This window comes from Pan troglodytes, chromosome 19 (genome assembly GCF_028858775.2).
Source record: "Pan troglodytes isolate AG18354 chromosome 19, NHGRI_mPanTro3-v2.0_pri, whole genome shotgun sequence".
NCBI lineage: Eukaryota > Metazoa > Chordata > Mammalia > Primates > Hominidae > Pan > Pan troglodytes.
The window spans coordinates 13,519,116-13,535,380 of record NC_072417.2 but is presented as its reverse complement, the minus strand read 5'-3'; the positions used below and the strand labels follow the sequence as shown (position 1 = coordinate 13,535,380).

General features: G+C 52.5%; 1 protein-coding gene across 13 annotated transcripts in view; it reads right to left on the bottom strand.

Moving 5' to 3' along the window:
• Positions 1 to 2,450: 2,450 nt before the first annotated feature.
• Positions 2,451 to 16,265, bottom strand: part of RAP1GAP2 (RAP1 GTPase activating protein 2) — a 287,489-nt gene continuing 273,674 nt past the window's right edge. For all 13 annotated transcript variants that reach the window (XM_016931197.4, XM_054669907.2, XM_016931192.4 and 10 more), the window contains 6 exons: positions 13,376 to 13,489; positions 13,018 to 13,132; positions 12,409 to 12,535; positions 8,249 to 8,325; positions 7,752 to 7,790; positions 2,451 to 6,809 (listed from right to left, as the gene is read on the bottom strand). In XM_016931197.4, coding sequence (XP_016786686.3) covers positions 7,782 to 7,790; positions 8,249 to 8,325; positions 12,409 to 12,535; positions 13,018 to 13,132; positions 13,376 to 13,489 — 442 coding nt within the window. In that variant the 3' untranslated portion in view covers positions 2,451 to 6,809; positions 7,752 to 7,781. The remainder of the gene's footprint in view (positions 6,810 to 7,751; positions 7,791 to 8,248; positions 8,326 to 12,408; positions 12,536 to 13,017; positions 13,133 to 13,375; positions 13,490 to 16,265) is intronic.

Sequence of the window (16,265 nt, the reverse complement as noted above, 5' to 3'; positions counted from 1 at the left end):
GCGGTTTTGTGGAATAGAAAGGGGGGAAAGGTGGGGAAAAGATTGAGAAATCGGATGGTTGCTGTGTCTGTGTAGAAAGAGGTAGACATGGGAGACTTTTCATTTTGTTCTGTACTAAGAAAAATTCATCTGCCTTGGGATCCTGTTGATCTGTGACCTTACCCCCAACCCTGTGCTCTCTGAAACATGTGCTGTGTCCACTCAGGGTTGAATGGATTAAGGGCGGTGCAAGATGTGCTTTGTTAAACAGATGCTTGAAGGCAGCATGTTCGTTAAGAGTCATCACCACTCCTTAATCTCAAGTACCCAGGGACACAAACACTGCGGAAGGCCGCAGGGTCCTCTGCCTAGGAAAACCAGAGAACTTTGTTCACTTGTTTATCTGCTGACCTTCCCTCCACTATTGTCCTGTGACCCTGCCAAATCCCCCTCTGCGAGAAACACCCAAGAATGATCAATAAAAAAGAAAAAAAAAAGACAAAAAAAAAAAAAAGAAAATGCAAATCATGGGGAGATAACGAATTTGCCCAAGACCACAAAAGGAAGTCATGGCGGAATCTTTTTTTTTTTTTTTTCTTTTTTTGGAGATGGAGTCTCGCTCTGTCACCCAGGCTGGAGTGCAATGGCAAGATTTCAGCTCACTGCAACCTCTGCCTCCCAGGTTCAGGTGATTCTTGCAGCTCAACCTCCCAAGTAGCTAGTATTACAGGCACCTGCCACCAGGCCCAGCTAATTTTTGTATTTTTAGTAGAGACGGGGTTTCACCATGTTGGCCAGGCTGGTCTTGAACTCTTGACCTCAAGTGATCCGCCCGCCTCAGCCTTCCAAAGTGCTGGGATTACAGGCATGAGCCACTGTGCTCGACCAGCAGATTCTTAAACACCTGTTCCTTGCCTTCAAATTTATTCAGGAAAAAAAAATGCAGATATTACTTCAAGCTGTACAGCCAAGCAGTGTAAAGCAAAGTGTATATGAGAACAGGGCCATTCAGGAGTCAGAGGAGGACGGGAAGAGAGAGCATGCAACCATGAGGGAAACCTGGAAGGAGTGAGTGAGGAATCCGAGAAGCAGGCAGAGGGAGAACACCACAGGATGGACACGAATCACTGAACAGCCAGGCTCTCAAACTCAGCCATGACAGAGACCAACAGATAACAGGAATGAGTGAAATCTTCCAGGTGTAAACAGTAAGGGACGGTGGAGACTGTGGGACACTCAAGGTCCCAGTCAAAAGGGAAAGATTCCAGTGAACTCTAACCAACTCATGCCTGAGGAGTAGATTCAGCATCTGATTTATATATATATATACACACACACATATTTATTTATTTCCCGAGACAGAGTCTCCCTCTGTCACTCAGGCACGATCTTGGCTCACTGCAACCTCTGCCTCCCAGGTTCAAGTGATTCTCCTGCCTCAGCCTCCCGAGTAGCTGGGACTACAGGCACCCACCACCACGCCTGGCTAATTTTTTTTTTGTATTTTTAGCAGAGATGGGGTTTCACCATGTTAGCCAGGATAGTCTTGATCTCCTGACCTCGTGATCCACCCGCCTCGGCCTCCCAAAGTGCTGGGATTACAGACATGAGCCACCACGCCTGGCCCTGATTTTTTAAAAGAAGCAGAATTTGGGATTTATGTAAAATTTCTTTTTTTTTTTTTTTTTGAGGCAGAGTCTTGCTCTATGTCACCCTGGCTGGAGTGCAGTGGCACAATCTTGGCTCACTGCAACCTCCGCCTCCCGAGTTCAAGAGATTCTCCTGCCTCCTGAGTAGCTGGGATTACAGGTGCCTGCCACCACACCTGGCTAAATGTTGTGTTTTTAGTAGAGACAGGGTTTCACTATGTTGGCCAGGCTGGTCTCGAAAGCCTGACCTGAAGTGATCCGCCCACCTCAGCCTCCCAAAGTGCTGGAATTACAGGCGTGAGCCACTGCGCAGGGCCTTTTTGTTGCTGTTGTTTTGAAACACAGTATCACTGTCGCCCAGGCTGGTGTGCACCGCTGCAATCACAGATCACTGCAGCCTTGACTTCCCAGGCTCAAGTGATCCTCCCGTCTCAGCCTCCTGAGTACCTGGGACCACAGGTATGCGCCACCTGCCCAGCTAATTTTTTAGGGTTTTTTTGGGGTTTTGGTTTTTTTTTTTTTTTTTTTTTTTTGGTACACATCGGGCCTCACTATGTTGCCCAGTCTGGTCTCAAACCCTTAGGCTGAAGAGATCCTCCTGCCTCAGCCTCCCAAAATGTTGGGATTCTGGGTGGGAGCTACCACGCCCGGCCACTTTTCTAATTGTCGTCAGTTTTTTAAACATCAACAATTAATGTAAATGTTTAAAAATACATCTCAAACTAAAGTAACACATCTATTGGCCAGAGAATATGCAACTTCCAGTGAACTGAACAGTGACCCCCAGGCCCAGGGCCCCATGCAAAGAACTCTGAACACTGATGGACACAAAATATGTTATTTATTGTCAATTTCTGCAAAGACACATTTAAGCAACAAAATATACATTTGTCAACCTTTTAGAATTTGTTTTGTACATTAACAAATACAATGTGCTACCATAGCAATAAATTAAATGTACATTATTTACATTACATAGGCAGTTGGGATCTACGAATCACCTCCTCACTAAGAGGAAAGAAAGGAAAGTCGTTGTCACGTGGAGCATCACTTCCAAGCCACAGTTCTTAGGTTCGACCACACAGGGGAATCTGCACACTCACACGCCAGCAGTCCCCGAGCTGGAGTGTCCAAGGGTAACACCCAAAACAGGAGAGAGCTGCACGCATGCTAAGGAGCAGGAAGGGGTGGGGGGGAGTTCACACTTCCAAGCAGAAATGTCACAAAATCAAAGACGATGGCAATTAAATTCCAGTCTTCCAGCCAAATGCCCCCCTCCCCAGGGCTGGTAAGGCACAGGACAGAGCCGCTGCCCCACAGCCTCTCACTCGGCAGGGCTCTGCTGCCCTTGGCCCTAGTGGAGTGGGGCTTGTCTTCTTCCTCCCAAAGGGGCACACGGTCCAGCTGAAGGGAGGGAGACATGGGATTGGGGTGGACAAGGGGCTGGCAGTAAAACAGAGTTTGGTAAAAGAATACCCCAGCCAGCCCCACCAGGCTGCAGGATCAGGCTTGGCAAACTTTACTGGCCTCCCCTTGCCTCGATACAGGGTAGCTAGAGGCTGGGGGAGGAGCCGAGGGGTCCTGAGCATGGCTGACTGGCCTGGCCCCTGCTGGCCTCCTGTACCCATGAGATCTACTCGAATCCCCGACTGCTTAAAACAGATCTGTCTCTACTGACTTAGAAACCAATGAGAAAGGTAGTGTTTGAGTTGGCACCTGGCAGGGTCGGGGGGGAAAGCGAAACAGGCTCTTGTCCTGCCTTGTCACGGGAGCCTGAGTTTCTATTAACCACCTTCGTTTAAGAATCAGGGAGAAATGAAGAGTTTTTCTTTGACCACTTTTCCTCTTAATTTAGGAAAAGGGAAGCTGAGGGTGGGTGAACAGCATCTTTTTCCCTGGCCTCTGCCCCCATTACACAGCCCCCATCGGGAGCTGAAGAACCGATCCCACTGAGGAATAGTTCACCGAATCCCTTTCCCTCCTCGTTTTCTTGGTTCAAGCTGCATCCAAAGCCCAAGGGTCCTCACTGAAAAATCCTAGAGACTATCCCCCCTGATGAAAAAGAGCAGAAACTGCGGCCTCACCAGCATCCTTGACTGCTCACCTCCATGCCAGTGCCAAAGCAGCAGCTAACTGGCTTCCCCAAAACCCAGGGCCCCAGGAAACGCAGCCACTTATTCAACCAACCATGTAGGCGCTGCAGAGGAAGGGACCCTGGGTTGAGGGTTCTAATCCCAGCTTTGCCACCAGCCAGCTGTGTGACCTCAAGCAAGTTATTCCCCTCACCTGGGCTAAGATTTCTCATCTGGACAATGACATGGTTGGATGAGATGCTAAAAAGAGCCAGCAGGCTTGTGTTGAGATGACGCTGACAAAGCTGAACCACTGAATCTTTTTCAAGAAACGTCATTTTACATCATTGGCATAGACAGACACTCTCGTTAAGACCTTCCATCGCGAGCTTTTCTGCACCTGTTTTTAAGCGTCAACTGAGCTGGAGGCATATGGGTGGCCCTACAGTGCCTGAAAAGTAGTTTCTTCAGTGAGTCAGGCAGTTCCCAGAGCCAGAGATGTGTCCCGGAAAACATCCCCTCGTGGAGATCACAGTGGAAATGCCTCAAACACCAGCAATGAGCACCATCTAGATGAGCCTAGTCACAAGGGCCAATGAGGTTTGAGCAAATCTTTGAGCCCCAAGACTGGGCGCAGCATAAAAGGAAAGACATTTTAGATCAGAGCAGATGTAGGGACAGCGTGGGGGAAGCAGCCCTCCAGGAACCCGAGCTGCCTGCCCCGTGGTCTAGGGGAGGGAGGGGAGGCTGGGCCATCCTTGTTCTCCTCCTCCCTCTCAGCACTGCCCCGGTGGGCTGGAAGTGCACACTCTGGAAGCCACAGGATGGAGCTTCTAGAGATAGTGAGGCATGACCAGAGGGAAGAGGCATTTGGGGTCCTGTTCAGATCATTCCAATAGCAAACCGGGCATGGAGACCCCATCTCAGGTCTGTGCTTCTCTGGGGGCCACCCAGCCATCCTGCCCACCAGCTCAGAGGCAGGGACAAAGCCCTCCCATGAGACAGCAGGCAGCAAGGGTCAGCCAGCACAGTGGGGACAGGCAGGTATGGGATTCCCAAATGGGACAGCATGGTGACAACCTGGAAACCCCAGAGGACCCCAGATGGCAATGTGACACGGCCCATCCACCAAGCACCTGTAATGCCGGCTTCCCAGAGAGGCGAGCCAGACCCTGCAACTGTTCTTAAAGAAATGCAGTTTGACCTTGCCAGTGTCTCCAGAAGCCCAGCCAACAAAACGCGTCCAGAACGTACGGGCCTCTTTCCAGCCGTGGGGGCTGCTACGGTGACTCTTCATAAAAGCTAAACAGATATTTTGTTGACCTTCTAACAGGAATAAATTTTACTAGACTAGTACTTTAGAGAAAGTACTAGCGAAGGGAGAGCTCCTCTCCAGTTTGCAAACAGGACTCAATCATTCCCACACACGTGGCGGGGAAGAAAGATCACAATGTTGCTTGAATGGCAAAAGCTATGGGGAGAATTTCACAATGTCAGTAAAAAAAAAAAAAAAAAAAAAAAGTGTAGTATTTATATCTTGGGCATAGGTCCAGATCCCTATGGGAATAAAGCATTCAGCTGGAAATCCTTGTCATTGGTCGTGGGGCAGGTGCCCAGCCAGTGTCACTCTGCAGCCCCGTCTGCACTGAAAGGGGCTCTTCAGGCTCGTTGTACCTGGAGGATGCCCACCTTAACCCCAACCCGGGCCCGTCGGCAGAGAAGCCCACGGCGCTGCAGACTCAGAAGGGGGAGAAGCCAGGAGGGGATGTCCTCGGAGGTGAGCTGGCTGTCCCAGCAAGGGGGCTCTGTGGAGGGTGGGGGTGGCATGTGGGTCACAGGGTCTGAACCACACCCAGATGGGGTCCAGGTTGCAGAAACCCTTCAGATGTGACAGCTGCCTACAGACCCGCAGCTGGAGAGGGGAACAGGATTGGGGGGGTTGAGCCCCAGATGCAGCTGCCCAAGGGCACAGTAGCTGGAAAAGGCCCCAGGGCCAGGCTGGGCCCCCCAGGACTCCAGGGGCGTAAGCTGCTGAGGGACACTGTGCCCCTTCCCCACCCAGGGGCCTGATCAGAACCCGCAAGTCATCCCCCCCTCACCTCTCTCCTCGAGTAAGTGGGGAGGGCAGATAATGATGTCTTCCTTGAACCCCCTTTGTCAGCAGAGACCTGGGCTCCGGCCTGGCCCTCAGGCCCTGAGGTTTTCCTCAACCAACACAGCAGCATCTCAGCACTGGCTCCTTTGCTCTCCCTGAATTCCTTCTCACTCCTGGCTTCCCACCCCTTTGTGGGAAAATATCTTCTCAAAGGGAAGAGACTGCCTCGGGGCTGCCCCTCCCTCCCCTCACCCTGCAGCAGCCATAATCAGGAGAAACCGGGTGGGACCCAAAGTCCCCGCCTCAGTCCAGGAAGTGTGCAGCGCAGTCCCGGCCCGTCCAGCTCTGGCTCTGAGCTTGAACTGGCTGGAGCCCCGCTCACGGTACACTGGCAGCAGGGGCAGGGCAGCCCTGGGCCTACGTCAGCAGATGGGAAAGGCGTTCAGCACAGAAGCAGATAGACGGTTTAGAGCTCCAGAGCTATGGGGGCAATAGCGCCGAATTTTATCAGGATGGCCTCAAGGATGCTACGAATCTTGGCTCCTGGGAACATGACGCCCCCATCACCGAGTGCGTTCCTGGTAGTAAAGCCTGCCACGTTCAGGAAGGCACTGCCCTGTGGCCGAGACCCTCACTGAGGCTCTGCTCCCACCCCCTACTCTGTCTCTGAGGCAGACCAGCTCCCCAGTCACTGCTGAGCTCCCCCCAGATCCCCCTTTGCCCAACACTTTTCCTCTCCAGGATGAATAGGATGATAAAGGACCCGGACATCACACTGGGAGGTCAGGAGCAGGAGGAACCTGAGGAAGGAGGCCTGGTCCAGAGATGGGAGGGGCTGGGAGGGCATGTAGGTGAGGGCGGAGGCAGGGCTGTGGCCAGACTGGGACACCTGGACCAACAGCACATCTGTGGGCAGGTGGCCGTGGGGCGGCGGGGCTGGGACTGTCAGGGTCGTGGACGGCACTCCCAAACTGCTGGTACAGGAGCCTTTTCCAGGACAGAAGAGGGGATTCCCTGAGGAGACAAGGAGGAGGCGGCGATGAGCGAACATTCCGTACAGGAAGGAGGGGACGATGCGGACGTCAGGAGCAGGGGGTGGGGAACGCACCTGCCCACAGCTACAGCTCACTGGATACACTCAGGAGCAGGAGGGCGCCCGATGTAAGGGTGCCCCACCTTGCGTGGCCTGAGAAGCTGTGCACAGCCACGGCTTTGGTGGGCAGTGGCGTCCGGAGTGCGTGATGGGAGCCGGGGGTGAAGGTCCACATGCCCATTTGTCTTCTGCTTTTTCATAAATCAGGTTGAACATAGAGTGGGTTCGGTTGTACCCCTCCCCTTGGCTCCAGCTGTGACTCCGACCCCTGAAGCCCCATGTGGGGAGAGGGCTGGGAGCTCAGATGGGTCTCTGGTGACTTCCCCAGCAGAAATCCAGGCCTTGATGGGGGCGAGCTGGACCCACGGCCGCTCTGCTCAAACCACGTGCCCCCTCAAAGCAGGCAGGGGCAGAGGCCTCCTGGGGTGGTCCCTCACAGTGCTGACTCCCGACAGGGAGGGAGAACACACCTCAGCCCAGGGCCTCCACCAAAGACACAAGGAGGGAACAGCTGCCTGAGGGCAAGGGAGCAAGGGAGCACTCAGGAACTCCTCCCTCCTGGGTCAGAAGCGGGCTTGGGCGACTCCCCTTCTGCCTGCGGGAACCAGACCCCATCGGTGGAAGGGAGGCCTATCTAGTACGTCTAGTCCAGTGTCACTGGGAACCCCCTTCCCATCCGCACACAAGCCATCTGCCCCTCCTTCCCCATTGCAGGTCTTCAGGGGCGAGGAGGAGACTCTTTGGACATCCCCAGCTGGCGGCATCTCTCCGGCCATTCTGAGGTTACAAGGCCGCTAGTTCCCTGATCTAAAAGAAACACACGTCCCCCCTCACAGCCACAGCAGGACATTCACTCAACCCACCTTGGACAGGCGAAGGACTCCGCTTTCACATTAGTGACCCTGTTTCAACAAAAATCCATACAGGAGTTTAAATAACCAGACAGCACAGGTCCCTTCCACGGCGGTTCTGTGCACTCAGCTCTCAACAGTCTGGTGAGCTCAGGAAGGGATTCGGGACCCCAGGAACCAGCCCTTCCCACCTCACATCTGGACCTGGAGCTCTCGATAGTCTGGAGAGCTCAGGAAGGGACTGGGGGACCCAGGAACCAGCACCTCCCACCTCACATCTGGGCCTGGCCGTGTCTAGAGGTGTAGCTCCACCTTGGGAGTTGTGGCAAAGGTGGCTGGAACCCCGAGCCACGGCCTGCACCTGCTGCAGCCAGACCTCCCCAGAGCTTCCCCTGCCTCCTTCGGGGAGCCCCCTCTGGGATGTCTGAACCCTCTTCCTCTGGCCTCAGGAAGGAAGGCTGGGCCTCTGCAGGAAAGTGGAGTGTGGGGTGTGGGAGGCGCATCCTTACCGCACCAGAGCTGGCATGGCTGAGCTTGTCAAAGCGGAATTTCAGGTTCGATCTTGGGGAGTTTCTGCTTTTGGCATCTAAGAAAAAGAATGGCCATGAAAGGAGGGTGGAGCTGTGGAGGCCACTGGGGCTGTGTGTGGGGACTGGCTAGGGAGGCCAGGGGAAGGGGGCCTCCTGCCCTCCACCAGGACCAGGCACCCTAGCTGACCTGTGCCGACCCACGAGAGCCAACTCCTAGATTATAGAATTGTGGTGAGCTGGCTGTTCAACTCAGGCCATTTTTTAAAGTTGAATTATATATAAGCTTACAGTTCAATAAATTATATTCAACAGAGGTAATAAATACTTGAAATTCGTCACTTCCTACTTATTTTTCTCTGTTTTACGATTATCTGTGCTCTTACGTCTATTGTATCCATGTGGTAGAAACACCCTAAAGATGGTGGCTACAGTATCTCTTCTTCCCAAGTCCACGTTCGAGGACGTCACGTCAGTAGCTTGAGATCAGCCACGACAAGTGTATTTACACCACAGAAACTGGTACATGCTACAAATCATGGCTTGATTGTTTTGTTGTCTAGACTTAAGGAACTAATAGAAAAAAAGGAATTTACATGAAACTTCAAAACATGCTGTGTCTGCAGTGATTACATTGTGAATGGCACAAAAGAAAACTGAGGAAATATCCTTCCGGGGTTTGAAAACTTTTCTCGGATACAGCAAGGAAATGACTCATGTCACTGACAAATGAATGAAGTTCTCTTAATACAAAATACTCATGGCCGGGCGCCATGAGAGTGAGAGTGTGTGTGTGTGTGTGTGTGTGTGTGTGTGTAATATATATATTATACATATGTATATACATATAACATATTATATATGTATATATAATATATACATATATGTATATTATAGGTGTATCTATAACATATGTATATAATATATGTATATACTATATATGTATATATAATATATACATATAAAATACTTATTAACAAACATGGTAATATCAGTCCACATTCATGTCAGAATTACACACATTCATCACCTGCAGCCTTAAGTTGGCTACAGATAAAAAGGTGAAGCAAACACCACTAACAGCATCCTGTGAGAATCAGTTGGACATATGGGATTTATGGTAAAGAATATTATCTAGTATTTGTACACTGGGTTTGACATCCGTCGTATAATAAAATTCCGTTAAGTGTGTGTGAGTGGTGGCAGAGCCCGGTGTCAACATTTCCCGCTGTGCCCCACTGGCAGGAGGGCCACTTGACTTTCTGGCTGTCCTCTGGCCGAGGGTATGGAAAGCTTAGTGCAGCCTTCCTGGAAGCTGCTGGCTGGTTCGTGGTGCTTCGAATCGAGGAGCTCCACCCAGGGCTACAACACCTCTGTGTAACCTATCAGTCCTCTTCTGTGCCCCAGGAAGCCCAGGTAGGAAATGACCATGATCAGATATCTGACATTATGGAGACTGCACGTCAGGCCACCTCTCCCCATTCCGCCCTGCCTCTCCCCAGACTCAGCCAAACAGCATGAAACCGGTTCCCAGATCCCCCCAAGCCCACCCTGATCCAGTGGGTACCAAGCACATCTTTCATGGGCTGGGGGTGAAAAGCAGCCCATCAGGGTTAAATACTGTGTGGAGAAAAGGTGTGTAAGAGGCAGCCTCACTGTGTGGTGTGGAAAGCGCCGGCCATAAGTCACCAGACCCGCTCCAGGTCCCTTCTGCCCTCGGTGACCTTCAGCAACCTGCAGAGACTCTCTAATTCCTTTACTCAAAACCTTCCTTACCTTGATGTTTATTTAACACCAAGTAGGAGCCAGGCTTGCTTACAGATTCTTTCATTCATTCCTTCAATATTTAAGTCTTATTTAGAAAACAAAACAAAACAAAACAAAAACACCAGGTCAGGCGCAGTGGCTCACGCCTGTAATCCCAGCACTTTGGGAGGCCGAGGTGGGCGGATCACGAGGTCAGGAGTTCGAGACCAGCCTGGCCAACATGGTGAAACTGTGTCTCTACTAAAAATAAAAAAATTAGCCGGGCATGTGGCACATGCCTGTAATCCCAGCTACTTGGAAGGCTGAGGCAGGTGAATCACTTGAACCTGGGAGGCGGAGGTTGCAGTGAGCCAAGATTGCGCCATTGCACTCCAGCCTGGGTGGCAGAGTGAGACTCCATCTCGAAAAAAAATCAGGTAATTTGTATTTCCACCCCCTTTTACAGATGAGGAAACTGAGGCTCAGAGACGTGGACCTGTCAATGCTACAACCAGGATTTGAACCCAGCTCCGCAGCTGCCCAACCACAGGGGGCTGAATGAGAGGAGGCACGTGAACTCTTCCACTCACTGAGAAACACGCATGCAAAGGGTCACTGGCTGTGGAATCACGATCTTCCCTTCATCTCTGACCCTGCAGGTTCCCTTTGCAACATCCCTTCGCTGTGTGAACCCCAGGAACATTTTGGCTTCAGCCACCCTGAAGGCCTGTTGGCCCTTCCTGTGTTTCTACCATTGAGACCAGAGCTTTTCAACCAAATGTCATTTGGGGTCAGAGAATTCTTTGTCTGATGTGGCTAGGGGGCTGTCCTGTACATTGCTTATCAGCTTCCGTGACCTCTGCCCACTAGATGCCAGTAGCACCCCTCCAAAATTGTGAAAATCAAAAATGTCGCCAGTCATTGCCAGACATCCGTGGGGTAGCAAGACTGCCCCCGGCTCAGAAGCGCTGACTACACTATTGTCTCGTTCCCATTCTTTAACCAACACCGAGGTTAACAGTTCCAGGCCTTGTACAAGCATGAGCTCCTTTCATCTTCATACAACCAACCCTCTGAGGCAGACACGACTCTTCCCCTCCCTTCATTTTCTGCTTGGAGAAACTGAGGCACAGAAAGGCTTGGTGACTTGCCCAATGACATGTCTAGTAAGCAGCAGACCCAGGATTTGGACCCAGGCTCAAAGTCCTGTGCTGCCCTCACGAGGGCAGAGACCCGGAGCACCCGCCCAGCAGTGCCCACCGCACAGGTCCACCTGAACGGCCCTCTGGTGCTGGCCCCCCTATTCTGCCCAACTGCAGGGATCACAGAACCCCAAAACGCCCAGACTCCTGCTCTCTCTGAACCCCTGCTACTGAGCCCGTACATTTTACCTCCTTGATCTCTCCTGAACCGAGGTGCTTCTGCCGCAGCTCCCCTCCCTTCCTCTCCCCTCCCCTCCCCTCCCTCCCCCCTGCTCCTGCTCCCTACTAATCCATTCTACACTCAGCAGCTGCAGCAGCCAAAATGGACTTTCTCAACTCCAGATGGTGCTTCCCTACTTAAGAACCTTCAAACACTCCAACAGTGGCCGCTAGCAGAACAAAATCCTCACCCGGGGCCCGGGGCTGACCCAGCCTGTCAACGCTCCGGCCTCTCTGACGCCTGGCTCTGCGAACTCAGCTGCCATGAACACGTGCAGTTCCGGAATACCCGCTCTCTCCTCTCCTCTGGGCCTTTCCACATGCTGTTCCCTCCCCCTGCAGCCCTTCCCCCTTCTTGTATTATCAAGACCCCCGACATGACAGACGGACCCTGGCAGCCCTGGAGCGCTGGCAGGTGGGGAGAAGGGTTGGAGCACTGGCAGGTGGGGAGAAGGGTTGGAGCACTGGCAGGTGGGGAGAAGGGTTGGAGCACTGGCAGGTGGGGAGAGGGGTTGGAGCACTGGCAGGTGGGGAGAAGGGTTGGAGCACTGGCAGGTGGGGAGAAGGGTTGGAGCACTGGCAGGTGGGGAGAGGGGTTGGAGCACTGGCAGGTGGGGAGAGGGGTTGGAGCACTGGCAGGTGGGGAGAAGGGTTGGAGCACTGGCAGGTGGGGAGAGGGGCTAATGGAAAGCGCTCAGCTTTCCCACTGCCAATCCCGACTCCTCCGCTGTGGGATCTCCCACAAGGCCTTCAACTCTCTGCCTCAGTTTCACAACTCTCAGTGTAAGAAAAGCTTAGGAACTTGGGCATCTTAAGGCTGATGAACAGAAGAGGCGGGCGCACAGAGCGGAGGGCCTCACAGCTGGGAGGAGGGGTGAAAACTGGCCAGTCAGCGTGGCTGGGGCCCTGCTAACAGTGGACAGGGCACAGCCTGCCCTCCTGGTGACGTCACACACACCACCAGATGCCACTGACCTGTGGGACTCCGGCTCATGATGATCGGGGTGGCAGCTGCCCCCAGGCTGGGGCTCTCGCTGCTCGGGGACGGGCTGTAGACAAACACCTCCTGCTTGAAGGGTGAGGTCGTGGACGGCTGGCTGCCCTGAGGAGAGAGGCGGGGTGAGCGAAGCCAGCCCACCCTCGGCAGCTGCGCCCACGCAGGCCTGAGGCAGCCCCCACAAGCCCAGGACAGCCGCTGCCTCCCACTCCCCACTTGGACCTGCTCTTTCTTTCCTGCTGACTTCAACCCTGGTTCCAAGCTATCCTGCTCCAAGAAGGACCTTTGACCCAGCCCCCTGGGGCACTGGCCACTCACCACTCCAGCCAGGAACCCCAAGGCAGGGCACCATCGGGTCTGGCCCCTGCCCTCTGCTGCTGCTGCTATGTCACTCTGAGAGAGAGGTCCCCTCACCCACTGCGCCCAAGGGGTGGTGATGGCCAACGAGCCCACCTCTCGTTTCCATTCTTCCCCTTTCCTCTGCAAAGACTGACATGGGCTTCGATCCACAGTGCCGTTTTAACGCAAGGAGGGTGGCTGGCTGACGCCCCAGAGTGCCTGCCCAAGGGTGGAGGGGGCACACCTACCCCACTGTCGCCCTCCTCCATGGCCTCGCCCTCCCCTGCAGTGCTGCTGACGCTGCTGGTGCTGGAGGAGGAGCGGGAGATGGCGCGGCCGTTTTCCTTCAACTTCATGAAGGGCCTGCAGGGAATAGGAAGTGAGGCCAGCGCGGGTCACAGGTGAGAGCCCTCCACCCCCAGGGTCCTCCCCGGGACCGATCTGAGCCTGTCCTCTGGCGGCTCCCCACGCCCCCACCCGTCGGCCTTTGTGTTCTGGAGAGTTCCAGAGGCAGGAGATGGTCACTCTCAGCTGGCCAGGAGGCAGAGGGCATGTTCCAGGGCTCCACGTGGCCGACGCTGGCCTTTCCCACCCTCACTCTCTTACTTCTCCTTGTTGGGGCAGATTTCCGGAGAGCTGGGATTGGATGAGGTCTCAGACTTTATCTCCTGAGAGGAGTGTCCACCATCCGGGGTCTTGGGTGTGCTGGATGTGCTGTCACTGAGGGAATGGAAATGAGGAGTGAGGCCGCGGAGACAGCCCTCAACCCCCACCCCATCCACGGCCCCAGGCAGAGCCTCTCTCGGCACGGTGAGGGGCAGTGGGGTCAGAGCGCCCCCGCCTAGCATCACTGCCTGGATGTCCTTTCCCACCTGAGCCCCCCAGAGATGGCGGCATACTACAGGGTTTCCCGGTCCCTACAACAGGGACTATTCTAGGTTCATGGTGAAGTCCAGAGCTGCCAAGCAGGAGTCCTGGCTTGACGGCCTCTAGCCCAGATCTCTCTCACCCAAGCTGGCCATCACACCTGGCGGAGTTGTGGGTCAAGAGAGGGCCCCGTGGGGAATGGAGCAGGGAATATGGCGGAGTCTATGACATCCGCCCCCACCGCAGGAACCACCCAATACACAGGGACTCCTGGGAAGTCCCAGGGGGCCATCCTTCATATAGACTAGAATACGAGCTCCTGGTCCCACATGAGGAGGCTGCCCTGGGAGCTGGGAAGCAAGGGGTACTCTCAGCCAACAATACCCTTCTCCTTTAGTGTAACAAAGACCATGGACAGTGCCCACAGTGCTCCCTGTGCTGGCTGTTGGGGATGGGATGGCCGTGTCCTCAATGCACTTTTTTTGAGACTGAGTCTCGCTCTGTTGCCCAGGCTGGAGTGCAGTGGTGCGATCTTGGATTGCTGCAACCTCCGCCTCCCAGGTTCAAGTGATTCTCCTGCCTCAGCCTCCCAAGCAGCTGGGATTACAGGCGTATACCACCATGGCCAGCTAATTTTTGTACTTTTAGTAGAGATGGGGTTTCATTGCATTGGCCAAGCTGGTCTCGAACTCCTGACCTCAAGTCATCTGCCCGTATCGGGCTCCCAGAGTGCTGAGATTACAGGCATGAGCCACCGCACCTGGCCGTCAATGTACTTTTTAAATAAGTGTTCTTGAGACAGAATCTACACACCACAGAACTCACCTATTTAAAGTATACAATGCAATGGCTTTTAGTTTATTCAGAGTTGTGCAACTATCACCACCATCTGATTTTAGAATACTTTTGGACCCCTAAAGGAAACACTGGACCCATTTGTAATCACTTCCTAGTCCTCTCCCTGTAACTCCCACCCAATCCCTAAGCCATCACTGTAGATTGTACTCTTCTGGACATTCATGTAAACAGAATCATATAATATGTTATGGTCTTTTTGTCTGGCTTCTTAACATAATGTTTTCAAGGTCTGTCTATGTTGTAGCTTGTATCAGGACTTTATTCCTTTTTACTGCAATAATATTCCATTTTATGGATAGATGGTGCTTTGTTTTTCCATTCATCAGACAATGGACATTTGGACTGTTTCCGCTTTGGGCTATGATAAATAGTGCTGCCATGAGTATCTGTATACTAGTTGTACTAGTGGACTCATTTTTTTCATGGCCCACTGTTCTCAACTCTCTTGGGTATACACCTAGGAGCGGAATTGCTTGGTCATATGGTAACTCTATGTTTAACCTTGTAAGGAACTGCCAGACTGTTTTCCAAAGTAGTTGCACTATTTTACATTCCCACCAGCAATGAACAAGGGTTTCCATTTCTCCATATCCTCTCTGACATGTTACTATTTGTCTTTTTGATTAAAGCCATCCTAGAGGTGTGAAGTGTCTCAATGCACATTTGATGAGGTTGCTAATAACCTCCTGTCAATCTGTCCAGGGGTTTGGCTCACTTTGCTGGACTTCTCTGTGTGTCTGACACAGATGTCCTCCCTTCCTGGAATTTCTCCTCCTCTGGCTTCAGAGACTCCATCCCCTCCTCCTCTTCTCTCATCTTTCCTTCCCAGTCAGCTTCACCACCTTCCCTTCTCCACCTGCCCTTAAATGTGGTACTCTACTGAGCCTCTCCAGTGGTCATATTAATTAAGCCATCGTTAATCAGTACCTCTACCCTATTGGTTCCCAACTCTCCTTCTCTACTCAAGGCCTCTCATATACCATGGAATACTATGCAGCCATAAAAAAGAATGAGTTCATGTCCTTTGCAGGGACATGGATGAAGCTGAAAACCATCATCCTCAGCAAACTAACACAGGAACAGAAAACCAAACACCACATGTTCTCGCTCATAAGTGGGAGTTGAACAATGAGAACATGTGGACACAGGGAGGGGAACATCACACACCAGGGCCTGTCGGGGGGTTGGGGGTAAGGGGAGGGAAAGCATTAGGACACATACCTAATGCATGCAGGGCTTAAAACCTAGATGACGGGTTGATGGGTGCAGCAAACCACCATGGCACATGTATACCTATGTTAACAAACCTGCACGTTCTGCACTTGTATTCCAGAACTTAAAGTATAATAATAAAAGAAAAAAGTAAAATAAAAATTTTTAAAAACCTATAACTCTGACCACTCCCTGGACATCTCTACTGTTGGTTCACAAAAACTCCCATGCACAGGTTCCAAACAGAGCTTTTCATCCTTCTCCATAACCCTGCCTCTTGTCCTGCAAGCCCTACTTCAGAACATGGTGCCACCACCCAGGGCTATAGGCAGACAACCTGGGAATTTGGAAGTCAACCAAATGCCGCCCTTTCCCTTACAAGACTGTGAACTTCTGGAGGACAGGCTTATATGTTTTGTAGCACTTGTCTGAGCATTCAGCACTGTGCCCAGCACATGGCAGCCACTCAAGAAATGCTGGCTGCTGAAATAAAGAACAAATGGGCTCATCAATTAAAGAATCAGAAAGACATCAAAACCATACAAGGATACAATAAAAA